Below are 18879 nucleotides of genomic sequence, written 5' to 3'. Positions count from 1 at the left end.
ATTTATTTATTTGGCAGAGAGGGAACACAAGCAGGGGGAGTGGGAGAGGGAGAAGCAAGCTTCCTGCCGAGCCGGGAGCCCGACATGGGGTTCGATCCCTGGACCCCGGGATCGTGACCTGAGCCCACGGCAGACGCCTAATGACTGAGCCACCCAGGCGCCCCTGGACTTAGTAGCTTTGAAAAAGTGGTCTTCAGAGTGTATAGTAGTTGTCATATAGTATTGGGAACCTTGTGACTACCAACTCTTGTATTTGCTAATGTCTCTTTGGTACACTTGAGTCCGTGTGAAGCAGTGCTTTTTGGAGTGTAGTGTAATTAATAATTGAAAGACTGATCTCCTAAGATACAGCTAGAATAACTAATTGTCTTCATTTTCAAAGTTTAGCTTGTGAGATTTCTAAGTAGCTAAAGAATGGATTGATCCGTAAGTTGAATTGGCAAAAAACCATGGGCAAGCTGCAGATTTGTCTTGCAGATGTTTTTCCAGATGTAAATTCGGAAGTCAGGGCGGTGACTGCTGTAGTGGCTTGGCCCTGGGAGTGGGAGCAGCAGCTGTTGCTGGGGCCCCTGCTGGAGTCTGAAGGAGATCCTGCTATGCTGTTTCTTTTGTCTTGCCTGTTTGGCTTAATTTCCCAAGTGGACACAATGCTCTGAACATCTTCTGGCTTGCCACCTGGAGGCCGTGTAACTCTGCAAAGCTTCCATTAGTGTCAAAAGAAAGTAATATGTTTACTTGATCATTTGAGTCACTTGGCATCACCCCTACCCCTCCACATCCCATATCCTTAAATCTTCTCTCCAGATCCATCCCAAGGCGCTTAAATCATTTAGTAAACTGACTTCCCACCAAATGTACTTATTTTTGATTTAGTTACATTCAGCCAGTCACAGTATTCACTGGGGGACACAGAGGTAGAGAGAAGAAAGGCAGGCCTTCTGCTTCTCCAGGTATATTTAAGGATATTCATCTAAAGTGGCATTATTGCTTCACCATACCCAATTTCCTAGAGACTAAGCGGGTCTACTTGATGTTGAATCTATACTGGAGTTGAAAGAAAGTGATCTTTATAAAAGGCTTGCATGTGTGCTTTTTTGTAATCTAACTTTTTTTTGATCTTTAATATGATAAATAAATATTGAGAATTTTGATTCTTTACAACCAGTCAGTGCATTTTTTTTTTGAAGATTTATTTATTTATTTATTTGACAGAGTGAGACGCAGCGAGAGAGGGGACACAAGCAGAGGGAGTGGGAGAGGGAGAAGCAGGCTTCTCGCTGAGCAGGGAGCCCGATATGGGGCTTGATCCCAGGACCCTGGGATCGTGACCTAAGCCAAAGGCAGACACTTAACAACTGAGCCACCCAGGCGCCCCCAGTCAGTGCATTTTTTATCGGGCCTCCAATGTAAGCTTTTGCAGATATGGTTGCTGGATAGTACCTGTTTATTGCCAACCTTAGAGACCTTATAGCAAGTGCGGTTATACCTTACCCTTATTGTGTTCATGAGCTTGTAACGATCACTTATCATTCCCATTCTAATTGTTTATGGCATTATTGCTTATATACAATACATAATCAGTGAAAATCCTCTTTGTTACCTTTGGAAAATCTGTGAAGAAATTTTCCATAACATGATTGTAATGGTTTAAAAATTTTATGTAAACATTTTACAAAAAAACAGTTAAAAATACCATATCGATATATCTACCATGTACCTTATTTGAAAAATTATTAAATGTGAGGGTGTGCAAAATGGACTTGCCTCCTCACCTGCACACACTTGTAGTCTTATTCTTATCATTGCAGTCAACAGCTTGCTCTTTGAGCTTTGGGAGGATGCTTTATGAATAGAATTTAAATTGTTTGAAAGGTCTTGTTTAAAAAAAAAAGGTCTTGTTTAAAAAAACACAATAACAGAAGAACATCTCTAAACCCGCCATGAAAAACACTCAGACACTTAACAGTAGCATATTTAAAAAGTTGTGTAAAGCTCTTTTATTCTAGATCTTCTGGGTAGCTTTTTGGAGGAAATTTGACCATCAATAGTCATATAGTTTTTCACTTTAAAGCAGGATCTCCATGTTCAGACTGAATTTTGACTATACGTTAAATCTCTGATTTGTAGACATGGGAACTTTTTCTCATTTGAATCGGTAATTATATTCTGTTTTAGACATACTTCTTGTGCAAAAGAAGACAGGAGAAAAATCAGCCTGTATGTAGTGAAAGGATAATAGTAGCTAATATTTGACATTTACCTAACATTTAGTGCCAGTGCTATTTCAGGTACTTTTTACTTCTGCCCATCTGTTTAATTTTCCTAACAAGATACAGGTACTCTTTATAATCTTTATAGATGAGAAAACTGAGACACACAGGTAATTTACCCAAGGTCATGTAGGTAATAGATGATGGCATAGCTGGAATTCAGATCTCAGCATTTTGACTTACAGTCAGCTCTGCTGAATTGCCATTTAAAGTGGAGAGTAGTGTAATTATTTAAATTTTGGTTTTAGTTATTTTAAATGTGACATTCTTTCATTGGGTAGGAATTTGGTCTCTATTTTTTCTAAGATCTCCACTGAAGTAATGAAGTATGTGTGGTCCATCACTGAACTTCCTTTGTTTCTACTCTACCTTTAGAATTTCTGTAACAGTTCTATGTGGAGGAGCAAAGAATGGCATGTAAAAAAAGTGTTACATGGATTTTAGTTGCTTGGTTAATTGCTTTACAACGCACTGGAGGCTTCAAGCTTGGCAAGAGAGACATGCATTTTCCTGTGTGGAATTCTGTTTGGGAACCGAAATGTCCTATAATGAACTGCATTAATTTACTTCTACCCTGAACATTCTCTTTTCGCCTAGCATGTTTCGCCAAGGGATGCATGACTTGAAAGTCTGGCCTAATGTAGAAGCAGATGGATCAGAACCCACAAAAACTCCTGGCAGAACAAGCAGTACTCTTTCAGAAGATCAGATGAGCCGCCTTGCCAAGGTAAAAAAGAAACTATTGGAACAGGTGGAAAGCTCTGAGTGATGCCTGCTGTAGTAGAAATTGACATTATGAATTCTGTCAGATCATGTTTTAATTTAAATTTAATTTTTTAATAATAATTTTATTGGAATGATAATTCACATACTGTAAAATTCACTCTTGGAAAGTGTACAGTTCAGTGGTTTTTTAGTAAATTCACTAAAAGTTGAATTGTGTAGTCATGCCACTATTTAATTTTAGAACATTTTCATCAAAAATGTCATCATACACTGTACCTATTAGTGGTCAGTCCCCTTTCCCTCTGCTCTCCAGCCCCTGGCAACTATTAATCTACTTTCTATCTCTGTGGATGTTCCTATTCTGGACATTTTGTACAAATGGAATTATACAACATGTGGTCTTTTGTGTTTATAATTCTGTCAGATTTGAGAATGTAGAGCTTTTGGTGATATTTTCAAGACGACTGTCTACCTTTTTTGGTGACATAGTCTTAAAGATGCAAGTAATTACATGATAGACATTCTTATGTTGCTTGGAAGTAACAATGTAAGACCAGCTTATATTATTACCTGGTCTCAATTGCTTTCACACTTCCCCCACTTCTTTTTTTGTAATCAGACGCTGAATTGTTACCTTTTTATTTAAAAATTGTTTTAATGTAATGTTTTCATTTAGTAAAAAAAAACTAGGATCAATTCTGTGCTTAAATCACAATAGTATAACTTTTTTTTGTGACTATTTGTTCACAAAACACTGTGCCAGTACTGTGTAAAGATCCTTTTACAGTTCTTCTGAGAGACTCTTTTAATTCTTATATGTAAATTTCCTTTTCAGTCTTACTTGTATGGATGACTCTTTAATGTCTGGAGAAAGTTTTGATGCCAAGCATTTTATAGCTTGTTGCCTCAACCTACATATGGAAGAAATCTTAATTATAAAGAATAAGTACTTGCATTGCTTGGCTTTGTTCTTCAACGTAAGATTTTTGTTGTTAAGTTCATTCTTCGTCTTTTAGTGTTGCTCTTTTATGGAAAAATGATATCATAGTTTCCTCATAAGCTTTCTAGCCAAATTACTGTTGTCATCTTCCCTTCCATAATTAAATAAATAAGTTTTAATTTTCAGTACAGCTACTCATTCTGAGATTTTGTTTACATTCTTACATGGGATGTAGGAAAGTTCTCAAGCTTTTCATGTGCTTACCTTCTCTCTAAGGGTTTATCTTAGTGATGAACTTTATGCTAATCTTTGTGACTTTTTTAAAAATTTTATTTATTTATTTGAGATCAAGAGTGAGAGCATAAGTGGTGGGGGAGTGGGAGAGGGAGAAGCAGACTCCCTGCTGAGCAGGGAGCTGGACGTGGGGCTCGATCCCCGGACTCCAGGATCATGACCTGAGCCGGAGGCAGACGTCCAACGACTGAGCCACCCAGGCGCCCCCTTTGTGACTTTTATAAACCTTGAATAGTTATAGAAATTTTATCAAATCAAATATCAAAAGCAGTTCATTAATAGCCATGGGTCACGACAGGTTAAATTTCAAATGCAGGAGGAATGTAGCATGTGTTGAAGAAGTAAAGCTCTTAAATATATATTTTTTGCAAATAGCAATGTGATTCATATTATGGATGAAATTCCAAATCTGAGGGGCAATAGGCAAAGTCAGGAAATACAAAGCTGTATGGTTGCACAGTTCATCTACTTTGGTTCTCTTTTAAACAGATTATTTATGCTTCTCTCCATATGTTTCTAATTTTTTTCCCCAATTCTTTTTGATGCAATATTCAAGCATAGTTTTTATAACAACTACTGTGCCATTTTACAAACATCAGTATATGCAGCATTGAAATTTATTTGAACTGTACTTTTGGATTTTTAAGGTCGCATGATGTTATGCATTTCTCATTTTTATCTTTTGAATTTTATGGTAGCAAAAGAGATGTGACTTGATAGTGATCAACTTTTTTATGATTGAAACAATAACCCCTTAGAGTTTATGGGTTCATATTTATTCTTTTGGTTATTAGTGCACATTTGCAGCTCTAAAAATGATGTCTATGCATATGCAGAGCTAAATGAGGTGTTGGGAAGACGCTTTCTTAACATGTTTGTCAATTGGTAGGAATTGTCTGTAGTCTCAATTCTTTATACTGAAGAATATGGCAAGTTGGGTCCTAATTTTTTTTTTAAAGATTTTATTTATTTATTTGACAGAGAGAGATGCAGCGAGAGAGGCAACACAAGCAGGGGGAGTGGGAGAGGGAGAAGCAGGCTTCCAGCTGAGCAGGGAGCCCGACGCGGGGCTTGATCCCAGAACCCTGGGATCACGACCTGAGCCGAAGGCAAATGCTTAACAACTGAGCCACCCAGGCACCCCGGTCCTAATTTTTTAAGAGATATTAAAATTTATATGTTGTCTGTATTTCCCAGAGTAGTTAACTGTTTTCAGATAAGTCTTTATTCATTAGTTTATAAATCTTTAAAATGGGAATAAAAATTAATGAGAATGAGTATCTAACAGCCTTTTTGAGGCTAATTGGCGATGAACTCTTTTCAAAGTTCTTTGCTCCTAATAGAATTGTACTTTTTACTTCTGAGTGGAGACTTCAGAGCTTGCTGTGCTGTGACACCTTGCTTTAGTGTTACCTCATGTTCCCCACAGACTAAAGAGAAACCATTAAAACCAGTAATTACTTTCCTTACATGGAAAAATACATCATGTTTGTAGCATTGTTGAAGGAACTGTGCCCCCTCTGGAGTCAGCTCTTTCTCTTTCTTTCTTAGAGAAAAGAATGAATGTGCTTCATTCTTTTCTGTATGGCAGTTGATCATGCTGTTTGAGGTTTCAAAACCTGTTCTATCCCTGCTGCTGTAGAGGAAGAATGTGTTTTCAAAAGATGACGTCTTAGGTTTGGTGAAATTGGGAGCTTGGGCACTTGGAAGAACTTTTCAGTGGGAAGAGCACTGTAGTATGAGTCAGAGACTTGGCCATCCCACTGAATCACAGAAAATAATTTCTGAGCCTGTAAAGTCAGAAGTTTAGAATGGATGATTTCTGAGGTCCTGTGTAGCTATTCATATTCTGTTATTTTCCAAGTACTGAAATAGTGGGGCATTGGGGTGGCTTATTTGGTTAGGCCTCTGGCTCTTGATTTCCACTCAGGTCATGATCTGGGGGGTCCCGGGATTGAGCCCTGTGCCGGGCTCCGCACTCAGTGGGGAGTCTGCTTGAGGATTCTCTTTCTCCCTCTGTTCCTCCCCCTGCTCGTGTGTGCGCCCTCTCTCTTTTTCTCTCTCTCAAGTGAATAAATAAATCTTAAAAAAAGTTACTGAAATAGCAAATAATCAGGATTATTTATCTACCTGGATTTTATAGTTATCACCTCAGTAGAGCATAAATATGTAATCATCTATTTGCAGTTGTGAATGTGCTTGTTCATGTCATTCCTTTTTTTTCTGCGATCTCTATGCTTAGAGTAAAGTATTATTCAGGACCTGCCTAATGTGAATAATGTGGCTCTGGTCTTAGATTTGATTTTTGTTGTTGTTGTTTGATTAGTAACTGCTTCTTTAGTTCAGGTTTTCAGATTAGCTTCCTGAGTCTGTTTCCCTTGCCTTATACCAGAGCAAGTATACTTTGATACTTGCTATGTCTGAACTTAAAATTATACTTCCATATTTGTTTTGTTCTTAAAATTGTGCCACAGTAGCTCTCTTTTCCTCTCATTTTCCTTCCCCTCTCATTTTTCTGGTTCCACATTAAAAAGTTTGTTTAGTTAGACTGTCATTCTCTTCCTCAGAACACTTTGAAATTGTCTCTGGTACAATACATTTTTAAAAACTGGGAAAGAATGTGTATGCTTATGTTTCCATTTTTATACAGAAGGAACAGATTTTAGGTATAATATTCTTATTTCTCATACTACCATTTTAAGGAAGTAAATGAGAAGAGGCTGAAGTGGTTAGAACTGAATAGTTTATTTCTTGTACTTTGATTTTCCAGCCAGTGAATTTACTATGATTGTTTCTAACTGTTGAGAAGGCAGTTGGACTCAGAGTAGAAAGGTGTAGATAAATCTTAATAATAGCAAAGCATAGTTACCATGCATTGTACCCATGAGCCAAAATAAATAGCATAGTGACAGTTTTCAAACTGCCGTGTAAGAAAGTTTATTCAGTTACAGAAGTGCTTTAGTCTTGGCTGCCTAGGGATAATGGAACAAAAGGGCTGTGAAATGAAGAGGAACTCTTTAAATGGCTTGTGAGAGATGGCATTAGGTAATTATTAAGCAAAGAACCTCACACTCAAGCTGGACTAACCGTTCTTATTTGACTTATTGCTTGTTCAGCTATGAAAGTTGAATTGTAACTGCAGTATGAGTAACTGAAGTTTAAAAGCCTGATTTCTAGGTTGAATAATTTTAAAAGTCAAAGGCTTTCAGAGGGTTTTTAGTGGAATTAACCTCTCTGATGACTTTACATCATTTTGTGAACATGCCTAGTTTTCCTTTGAGGAAAGGAGTGTGAGAAAAGAAAACAGAATGGAACAGTCTTCAGTTTGGTTCTTGTTTTTTATAAGTTGGATTTCTTAGACTTCATAGGAAATAGGAAGAAATGAATGCATTAAAATATACTCACCCCTCCCCAGTTCTTCCTCACTATCTTTTTTTACCCAGCTCTAAATTTTCCTAATTAATACTTACAAATACTTAGAAATCTTTCTGTTTGAATTGATTTGTGAAAATAATCAAAGGCCAGACCTCTTGAGCGTTTACTTTCATTGTCCATGATCCAGCCTTTTAATGATTGTGGGCCTTACTTGAGCAAATTTGCCCATTGTTCCCATCTGCTCCGTTTGTCAGCTTGTCATATCATAAGAGTTTTATGACTAGGATGCATATCCACCTGGGGTTTTGGATGTGACTACCAAGCTTCAGTGTTTGATTTATATTTGAATCCATGTCTTTAGACATGTCTTCCTCTAAATGCAAAAGCATGCTTCTCCACTGTCTCCTTTTCATTTTAGCAGCTCTGCTTGATGCCTTTGGAATGTGCTTTAGTTTCTGTCAATTTGATTAAGAGGAGACAAAGAGAAAGTAACGACTAGATGAAAAATACTTTGTGGTCTGTGTGACATACATAGGTTGGGGAAAGTTGAGTGTATGGGTGCGCACTGCGACAGTGAAGCTGTGGTAAGATGAGGTGGTGTTTCAGGCTGACCCTCATATTGTCTGCATGGGATCATTCTGGGTCCAGGGTCCAGACTTCAGGTTTATAGCAATACAAAGTGGATGTTAGTTCTTCCAGGAATAATTAGTATCTTGAGGATAGGCTCCTGCCAGTCAGTTGGAAGGGTTATTTATAATCTAGAGCTGTACTGTCTAAAATAATAGCCATAATTCATATGTGGCAATTTAAGTTAATTAAAATTAAATAAGATTAGAAATTCAGTTGCTCTGTTACCATAATCACATTTCAAATGCTCAATTGCCACATGTGGCCTGCAGCTATTGGACAGTGCAGATGTGGAATATTTCCATTATTGCCAAATGGTCTCTTGGACAACACTGGTCTAGAGTGCCAATTTACTAATTTGTAATGGGTTAGTAACCATATTATTATCTTTCTGGTAACTACATTACTTGTGTCTGCTACCCAGAACACCTTTTTTTTAAGGCACCTTGGAAATTAAATTAGTCTTCAGGAGATTATTGATTTCTTAGTGAGCCATGAAGGAGCTAGCCTGAGGAACTAGAAAGTGCTGTGAGATATTTCAGTTTGGGGAAATCTTAAAAGGACCTTCTCTCTTGACATTATCTTTTTGGTTATGGCATTACTTGAATATGCTGTCTACACTGCATCTTTTGAATAAACATCGACAAATTATCATGGTTAAAAATAATCCTTTAAAATTGAGATTAAGGTAACAAGAAATTTTCTGGTGACATAATTTTGTGGATTGAGGGGTTTTTATTTTGGGATTGGGGCTATTTATTTTATTTTATTTATTTTATTTTTTTAAAGATTTTATTTATTTATTTGACAGAGGGATAGAGAGAGAGAACAAGCAGGCAAAGAAGCAGGCAGAGGGAGAGGGAGAAGCAGGCTCCCCGCCGAGCAGGGAGCCTGATGTGGGGCTCGGTCCCAGGACTCTGGGGTCATGACCTGAGCCGAAGGCAGACGCTTAACCGACTGAGCCACCCAGGCGCCCCGAGGCTATTTATTTTAAATTATTTTTACTCTTTGACCTGCTGAAACATTTGCCCTTGAAAGAAAATATTTTACATTGAACGCATTACACTGAATGGGTACTAGTCTGGAGGCAATAATTAGAGGAGACTTTTATTATAAATATGTGGAAAACTCTTCTTTTTTTAAAAAATGTTTTCATAAAAATTGATTCAATGTAAGGGACTTTATTCTAAGATTGTATTCTTTTGGTGCTTTTGAGTATTAAACTGTCTCATTTGATAGTAGCATTTAAAAAATTACTTGGCAAAATAAAATTTGGGAACATTTATAACTAAAAATTTTAGTTGACATGCAATATTGGTTTCAGGTGTACAACATGGTGATTCGACATTTATATATTTTATGAAATGCTCACCATGATAAGTGTAGTTATCATCTGTCACCATACAGTTATTACAGTATTATCCCTTTTTGTCTCCACCACCATCACCTCTATTGAAGGCATACTTCTGTATGTTGGAGACAAAAAAAAAGGGTATTACTAGGTTGATGCTGTTGTTACTATTAGTGCATTATGAGTAATAATAATAACTAATAATGGTAATCACCTTGCATGTTTAAAGTGTTTTAATATCTATAAAGTCTTTTAGTATAGATTGAGAACTAAAATGGAGAAGTGGTTAAAATCATGACTTTGAACACGGTTTTTCATTTAGATTTCAGTTGTCTCTTGTTTAGTTGTGATCTTAGATTAGCTACTTAACTTTTTCTAAGCCATGAAATCCTCATCTGTACAATAGTAATAGTAGTTAACATCTACTTTTTTCAGTTATTGTGAAGACTAAATATAAATGAGATAAACTATTTAAAGGATTTCATATTGCTAGGCATCACTGAGCACTAACAAATGTTAGCTGTTGTTATTACTTTATCTTACGTGTTTTCATTTGATTCTAATGAGTATAATGATTGGACTTGTAACATACATTGTTTTTAAACTCCTGAGAAGATGGAAGCTTAGAGAAGTTAAGTGATTTATTTAAGGTATTATGTTTAGTAAGTTGAACTAGGACCTAAATTCAGGTCTTTAAATTCTTCATGTAAATGTCTTTCCAAAGATAAGCATCTGACTTTTTTTAAGATTTAAGGCTTGTGAAGGATTTCTTTGTATGGAAAATACATTTTTCTTATCAGGAAGATGAAAATTGAATATAGGAGAAAGGGCAGAGGGAGCGTCAAACAGCATGTAGGGCATAAAAAAATGGTGCCTGGGAACTTAGTAAACAAGGATTTGCCTATGGTCAGTGAGTACCCATTGCAAACGTGCTATGAATGAACTAGAGTTATAAACAAATTTATTTATTTTAGAGCTAGAGAGAACAAGTGGGGAGAGGAGCAGAGGGAGAGGGGCAGACTCTGCGCTGAGTGCAGAGCCCCATGTGGGGCTTGATCCCTCGACCCCAAGATCATGACCTGAGCCAAAATCAAGAGTCTAGCGCTTAACCGACTGATCCACCCAGGTGCCCCTGAGTTATAAACAATACTTGTGGCTTCAGTTGTTACCAGTGCATAAGTTAAAAGCAATAAATAACAGTCACTCTTTTTTTTTTTTTTCCAGTCACTTTTAAGATTTCTTTCACCCACAGACCTCAAACAACTAAGGTTTAGGAGGAAAGGAAACATGACAGTGAAGAGAATATATGTTGTCCAAAGAAACAATATGGTAGGAACTTCAGGGTACAGCTGCATGTGAGAATCCTTTGCTAAAGATAAAGGAGGGAAACAGATGCTGATAAAATTATGGAAACATTCTAGAGCTGTGGAGGGAAAGGTGCTGATAGTTTCTTTGTGTGATCACAAAAAAATGATGCAGCTAGAAAATTAGTGGTGATGAAGTCTCATTTGTTGAGCCCAGGCTTTTGTCAAATTATTGCTTGATCATGGGGTAATTTTTTAGAAGGTTAAGGAAACAAAGTGTGGCTACTCTAGCCAAATTCCTGGGAATTTGGAACTTAGGTAGTTTTTTTTTTTTTAAAGATTTTATTTATTTATTTATTTGAGAGAGAGAGAATGAGAGATAGCATGAGAGGGAAGAGGGTCAGAGGGAGAAGCAGACTCCCCGCCGAGCAGGGAGCCTGATGTGGGACTCGATCCCGGGACTCCAGGATCATGACCTGGGCCAAAAGCAGTTGCTTAACCAACTGAGCCACCCAGGCTCCCTGGAACTTAGGTAGTTGAGAGCAGAGAACACCTGTGTGACCAGCCCCTGAGGAAAACCTCTAACTTCAGCCTCAAATGGGCTTTCTTAGGCTGTATATTTCTTTCTTGAGAAAGAAGCATACTCAAGTATGTTTCTTTTTGGGCAAGGAGGGGAAACTATAGGAAACCTGTGTATGGACTTTTCCCAGACTGTGCCTTGTCTTTTTTTCTTATTGAACCATCTGGCTGTATATTCTTACTGTGTTGCTGTAATAAATCTTAGCTGTGATTACAGTTGCCCCTCAGTCCTGTGAGTTTGTCTACTGATTTTGGGGACCCCTGATATACTTAATAATGTAAAGGATTACACATGGAATTATCCAAAGAGGTATTTTGAAAAATGAAGACATTATCTTCTATTTTATACTTTTAAAATTAATAGAACTATCAAAACTGATGGAAGATTTAAATAGTAATGAGATACATTATAACTGGGTAGAAAGACTGGCAGTCAAAACCCCTGATTTTAGCTCTCACAGTGGCTCATTGCATAACCAGGTATTTCTGTATTTGTGGATATTTTTCATTGATAAAATGATCAGTTGGACGCCATCTGTCTGTTATATAGGGATCGTAAAAATGACATTATTGTTATTATTATCATCAACACAATGAAAAATAGTAATGAGTATAGTAGAAATGATGTCAAGCTCTCAAAAAAATGAGAACCCCATTTATGTTTTTTGTCTGTCATTAATAATGTACTTTCGTGAGAAGAAACCAGCAGCAACAACAAAAACTTTTTTTAAATGTCTACATTTTGGGGAAAGGAAAGCAGTGGTCAAAAGTGTTAATGGAGAGATTTGTTACTTTAAAAACGAAAGAGCAGAATCCTGCTATAAAATTTGAGTTAGGCAGAAGCATCCACTTTGGTTTATTTCCTTCCTCAGATCTTTTGTAAATGACAATAATAAACAACAGAATTATGATAACAGCTGCTGAAATTATTCAAGGCTATGAAACTTGTTCAGTGGCACCACTGACATCATCGAAAATACCTCTTAGCTATTGGTTTTTATATAAATAATAGGTGTAACTTTTATAAACATAGCTTATTTGATTTGATTCTGTGTTGCAATTCTTTTTTGTCATAAAAGAAAGATTTGGGAATCTCTTATAAATTTATTCCTAATGATACATGATAGAATCTTCTTAATCAGTCACTTTGGTTTGCTTACTGTTGTCTAATACTGTCAAAGCTTTTAGATTTGTCTTGAAATCATTGGTAGCGAGTAGACTAAATTAGTTTTTGTCAGTGTTAAGATTGAGCCCTAAAAGAATATTGATTGATGTTCTATAAATCTGTTGTCTGTCTTTACAGCTATAGTTTCTGCCAGAAAAAAAGGAAGTAACATGCTTTTAAGACTAGATTAATCTCTGAGAAGTTTAACTGAATGAAACTTTTATGATGCAAAACCACTCTTCCTGAATAAGAATTACATGTAAAGTTTCAAAGTAAAATTGAAGATTTGTAGCTAAGACTTCATTAATTAGGAAGATAGAAACTCCTATGCTTCCTAAGAATTAAATACATAAGTGTATGTACAAAGTCTCGAACACACACACACACATAGCTCCTTTTTTAATCTTAGTAGTTCAAGTGAATTCTTATATACAACTATATTTGATCTTGAATTTTAAATTACTGTATAGCTTGTATTTAATTTGATACAAATAGGACTCATTGTCTTATGTTTATTGAAGAATTGTACATTTTAGCAATAGAAATTTATGAGCCATAGTGCTTCATGTGAATGCATTAGCTGACCTATAATGGTATTCTGTTCAACGAATATTTATTAATTTAGCTCAGTTCCAGTTTAGGCTGAGGGAAGTGTTACAGTTTAAAGAGTTATGTTTTGGCCTTTAACTTGAGGGAATTTAAAGGAAGAAGATAATGAGGTAGTTGAATTAAATACCACTTATATAATCATGCTGGAGAAAAGTAGTCTTATGTATATGGTAGTAGCAAGCACTTTTATTGGTCAATATTCTCATAAATGTTTCAAGAGAGAAATTTTGAACTTTCACATAGGCTCTGTGAATCTGAAAGTTCTCTTTAGTGGTCACAGAACGGACTGAGTTTTTTTTTCATTTAATATTCTAGTGGCAGGGAAAAAAAAATACAACTTTGTCATTTTTTCCCCCTTAGATTCCCTAAGAAAGCATATGTGTATCTGGCCCAAGCATCATCCATTATAGAGCTACATTTTTAGAAGGAAAATCCATTTATCTTGTAACTCTCCTCATAAAGTTTCTTGACATGAGTAAGGTTTGATACATAAAGCTTATAAATTTCTCCCTATATGGGAGTTTTTAGTAACCACATATTGAAAAATTGTTGTTTTTAATTTATACAGTTCTTTAGTTGGACCTAGTTGAAAGGCTTTTGGAAGCAGTAATTTGAGAGAGAATAATTATATTGATTTCCTGGTTTCCATTTTAGATGCTCAAATTAATCAGATACGTCTTTTTTTTGAGTTTTTATTATAAGGTGAAATAACTTCATATAGCATCATCTTTTCTTTTTTTTTTTTTAAAGGTTTTATTTATGTATTTGACAGAGAGAGACACAGCGAGAGAGAGGGAACACAAGCAAGGGGAGTGGAAGAGGGAGAAGCAGGCTTCCTACTGAACAGGGAGCCTGATGCAGGGTGGGGTTCAATCACAGGACCCTGGGATCATGACCTGAGCTGAAGGCAGACATTTAAGGACTGAGCCACCCAGGCGGCCCTAGCATCATCTTGATTAATGCTAATCTTTAGTGGTTTTCTCAACAGAGATTTCCTCACAATTAATTGTTTTTAAAATAACTTTAGTTTTTAAATAACATTATTTTTTTGAAGTAGAAGATTTGTAAAGCACAAAGACTATAAAAATCTCTTCTAACCCTCTGTTCAGAAATAGCCATCATTAATACTTTAGTTGATATGTTTTCGGTAATCAAATATATGTGGTATATAAATGTATATGTGTTTATTCTTAAATTGGAATCATATTGTGTGTGTGTTTAATTGAATCCTAGTTTTACAATTAATGGTGTTTCAAAATTGTTCCAGGTCATTTAAGATACTTCTACAACATGATTTGTAAAGACTGCAAGAATTTGCATGGTGTGGTTGGGTGTGCTGTAATGAATTTCAACAGTCCTCAATGGTTGAATATTCAAAATGTTTGCAATTCTGTGCTGTTGTAAAGCCATTATTCACTTTAAATTTTCTATTGGCTTGAAAATCAAAGAGGAGGGTTGTTGTTTTGAGTTGTTTTTAGATGGCTTATTTGATTTGCTCATATACTATATTTCCAGGTTATCGGATGTAGTCATAAGGCATATGTGGGTGCTTAAAATCAGGATTAAAGTTTGGTATACATCTTTGAGTTCTTTTATTGGTTATATTCTGTCTTATGTGTTCATCTTGTTTACAGCTAGACACTAAACTTCTTATGCAATCATATCATCTCTTAATAAACAAGAATAACCCCTTTTCAAAGCATCTGTGAACTCAGGCCATGTGTCTGGTATTGTTTGACAAATACATGTTGGTCGATGTCTTTCATAAAGATAGAGTAGGTGTATGAATATGGGAGAAATCGGCCAAGGAATATTTGTAAAGCAGAAATCATTTCTTTCCAGTTTCCTTTTGAGTCAGTGAGTCTCTTCCTCCCCCTCCTCTCCTCTTCTCCCCGTTTACCTCACTACAGATTTCTGGGCAGACTTGTAATAAATGAACACTGTTTTTCAGTCCTTCTTACTCTTCCCTTTCCTTCTTCAGGCTGTAAGTATAGTGTCTACTATAAGGAAAAATCTAGGTGATGATGAACCTCAAGAAAGCTGATTCCCAGTAAGCATCTTATGTATATATAGATCTTCCTACCCTCCACCTTCAAGAGAACTTGATTTATTTAATTAAATATTTACTAAGGACTACCATCTGGTCTTCCTTTAATCCCTGAGCACATGAACATCACTGTTGTGCCGATAGACAACCTCTTTCCTTTGCCTGGGAGGTATCATTCTATTTGTTTGGCTGATTCCTTTATCCTTCTAGTCTCTGCTTGAATATTACTTTCTTGAGAGCCCTTCTCAAGATCCCCCATTATTTTCTGTCACAGCATCCTGTTCAGTACTTTCATATTACTGCTTCAATTTATAGATACACATATGGTCATTTACCACGTAAGTGACTCATCCCTTCCTACCTTTTAAGTTCTGTGAGGGCAGGGAACTTGCTTCTCTTGTTCAGCATTCTGTGTTTACTTCCAGTGCAGAGGACCTAATGGAAGTTTGCAGCTTACAGTAGCAATCAAATAATATGTAGTTATGTTGAGAGTATGTAAATAATAGGGAAAAGTGACCCAAGGGCATGAGTCGTTTTCTCCAGCTTCCTTTTGAGTGTTAACCCCCTCTCCCCTGATTCCATGTTCCCCATCCACTCTCCAAAGCTCTTAAGCAGAATTCTGAAGTACACAAACATTTGTTTTCCATCTGTCACCCTTTTACATTAGAAGGCCTTTCAAAATATATTCATTGAATGGATAAGTGCTGGGTTCTATCAACCATCATAGCTCTAGCGCTCAAGAAGCTTATAGTCTGATAGGGCAGATATGAATCTATCTAGTAAGACATAAGGGGAGATGAACTGTGAGTTGTGATCATGGGAGTCTATATTCCCAGGGATAGGTGTCAGGTTTGACATTTGTTTTCCCAACTATGCTTAGTTGATATACAGTGCAGCACTTGTATTGAACACCCAGGAATCTGAGACATTGTTTTCGTCTTCTCATTAAGTCTGACAGTGCATGGTTAGTACTCCAGGCAGTTTCCTGGACATGCTGTTATTTGGGTCTTAAAGATTCTTCTATATAAATAGCCTTTAAAACCCATTGCTGTAATTTTGGAGAAGTTAGAGCTCAGTAATTATGGTATTATTTCTGTGACAGTGGGCTTCTCTTCTGAGTTCTATGTGTCTTCTTACGAATTTTGTGGTTAAAAAGTGAGAATGGCACTTCTATTGTTTTCTTGACCTATCTCCTTCCTAGGATGGGCCCCCTAGTGAGGATTATTTCTTCACAAGCAATTTGAAACAGATTGTACTAGTTTTATCCTGCTGCTTAACAGAATGCAGATTTCTTCTTTTGAAAGATCTAGGTCACTGACATTTCAGACCCAAAATGAAATATACATTGTTATAGTTCATTTTTGTTTTTTAGTTTCTGTGGAAGTACCCAGACTGGAGACAGCTAGCAGCTGCTTTGAACTGGTGAAAACCACCCAAGTCTGTCTCCATCGTTATCAGCACCTATAGGAAATGAAGTGACATAGATGATGGTCTAATTATGACAGCTGCTTATAAGGTGCATAAGTGCTTTATAATTTTATAAAAATTTTCAAATTTTTTAGAAAAATTTTCCATCCAATATTTAATCATTTCATCTGTATTGAGTGAGTCTTCAAAATAAAATGCCTTATGGTTTGAAGAACTGGAAAGGGTGGCTGGAGTATAGCATGTCAGTTGGAGTTGTGGGAGATTATTTTGGAGAGGAAGGCAGGGCTAATAATTTAGGAATTGTGATAGCTAATTCTAGGCTTTCCCTATTGCGTGAAGCCCAGCCAAAAGCTGACTGCCATCTGCAGATTCTTTCCCACAGTTCTTTTGTGATTGAGCAGTCAACTGTATTGTATGTTTGGACTTTCCAATAAGTAAATGCTGTACTAGCTAGTCTCCAAAGATGACCCTCAGTGAAACATGCCTCTCAATACTCATACTTCCATGCCACATTGGGATATGCACTAGCTCTGTGACTTTTTATTTTTATTTTTTTACACTTAAAAAATTTAAATTCTGTTAATTAACATATAGCATATTATTAGTTTTAGAGGTAGAGTTCAGTGATTCATCAGTTGCATATAACAACCAGTGCTCATCACATGCCTTCTTAATGTCCATGACCCAGCTGCCCCATCCGCCCACCCCTCTCCCCTCCAGCATCCCTCAGTTTGTTTCCTATGATTAAGAGTCTCTTATGGTTTATCTCCCTCTCTTGATTTTGTCTTATTTTTCCCTCCCTTCCCTTATGCTCCTCTGTTTTGTTTGTTAAATTCTATACATTGAGTGAATTCATATGGCAGTTGTCTTTTTCTGATTGGCTTATTTGGCTTAGCATAATACCCTCTAGTTCCATCCACGTTGTTGCAAATGGCAAGATTTCATTTTTTGATGGCCAAGTAGTATTCCATTGTATATTATATATACCACATCTTCTTTATCCATTCATCTGTCTATGGACATCTGGGCTCTTTCCATAGTTTGGCTATTGTGAACATTCCTGCTTTAAACATGGGGGTGCAGGTGTCCCTTTGGATCACTACATTTGTATCTGTGGGGTAAATACCTAGTAGTGCGATTGCTGGGTCGTAGGGGCTCTGTGACTTTTTTTAAACTAATACAGTCCATCTGAAGTGATGCTATGCCTGTTCCAGGCCTGAATGTTAAGACAGTTTGACGGATTCTCTGTTTTTGCACTGTTGGGAACAGTGAACCATATGTAAGAAGTCTGGGTATCCTATTGGACTGCCTGTACTGAAAGACCACCTGGAGAGGGAGCAGCAGTGAGCGTACATGCAGAAAGAGAGAGGCCCAATCACCCTGGTTTCCCAGCTGAGCCCACCTTTTCCCACAAAAGTATTAGAAATGTGAGTGAAGGGGCACCTGGGTGGCTCAATCATTAAACGTCTGCCTTCAGCTCAGGTCATGATCCTGGGGTCCTGGGATTGAGCCCCACATCGGGCTCTCTGCTCGGCGGGAAGCCTGCTTCTCCCTCTCACACTCCCTCTGCTTGTGTTCCCTCTATCGCTGTGTCTCTCTCTGTCAAATAAATAAATAAAATCTTTAAAAAAAAAAAATGTGAGTGAAGCTATCTTGGACATTCTGACTCCAGCCACCAAAATGACAGTAGTCTCATGAGAGACTGTTGGCCAATAGGAAAAAAAAATCTAGATGTCCCACGAGAAGATGGCTTCTTGACTTTTCCAGGAATCATGAGAAATAATAAACTGATTATTGTTTTAAGGCACTCAGTTTTGGGGTGCTTTGTTAAACAGTAATAAATAGTGCAGGTGGCTAAGTGGACATTTTGAGTGACAACTTTCCAATTCTGCAGTTTAAACTTCAACCAGAGCCAACAAAATGCTTAGTCCCTGTTTTGTATGAGGAATTATGCTAAGCACTTAGGTTGCCTTATTCTTTTTCATTTAGAGATTACCTCAGGTGAAAAGGAATTTGTTATTTGGAAGAAAGCTAAGCTGATATTTTTATATTACAATGATCTTCAAATGTTTTTGTATGAAGTTACTGTTTTCACTTCTGAAATAGTATGACCACATAGTTGTGATGAGAGTTCCTTAGTTGAAGAAGATAAAGAATATTGATG

At 36.8% G+C, this 18879-nt stretch overlaps 1 protein-coding gene across 1 annotated transcript in view; it reads left to right on the top strand.

The window, feature by feature from the left end:
• Positions 1-18879, top strand: part of PIK3C3 (phosphatidylinositol 3-kinase catalytic subunit type 3) — a 132954-nt gene that overhangs the window by 13192 nt on the left and 100883 nt on the right. The window contains exon 4 of the mRNA XM_025886650.2: positions 2868-2997. Coding sequence (XP_025742435.1) covers positions 2868-2997 — 130 coding nt within the window. The remainder of the gene's footprint in view (positions 1-2867; positions 2998-18879) is intronic.

The sequence above is a fragment of the Callorhinus ursinus genome, unplaced genomic scaffold, assembly GCF_003265705.2.
Source record: "Callorhinus ursinus isolate GAN/ISIS: 27379988/994484 unplaced genomic scaffold, GSC_fseal_2.0 scaffold11, whole genome shotgun sequence".
NCBI lineage: Eukaryota > Metazoa > Chordata > Mammalia > Carnivora > Otariidae > Callorhinus > Callorhinus ursinus.
Note: the sequence above shows the minus strand (reverse complement) of the source record. Positions and strands in the feature narration are given on the sequence as shown.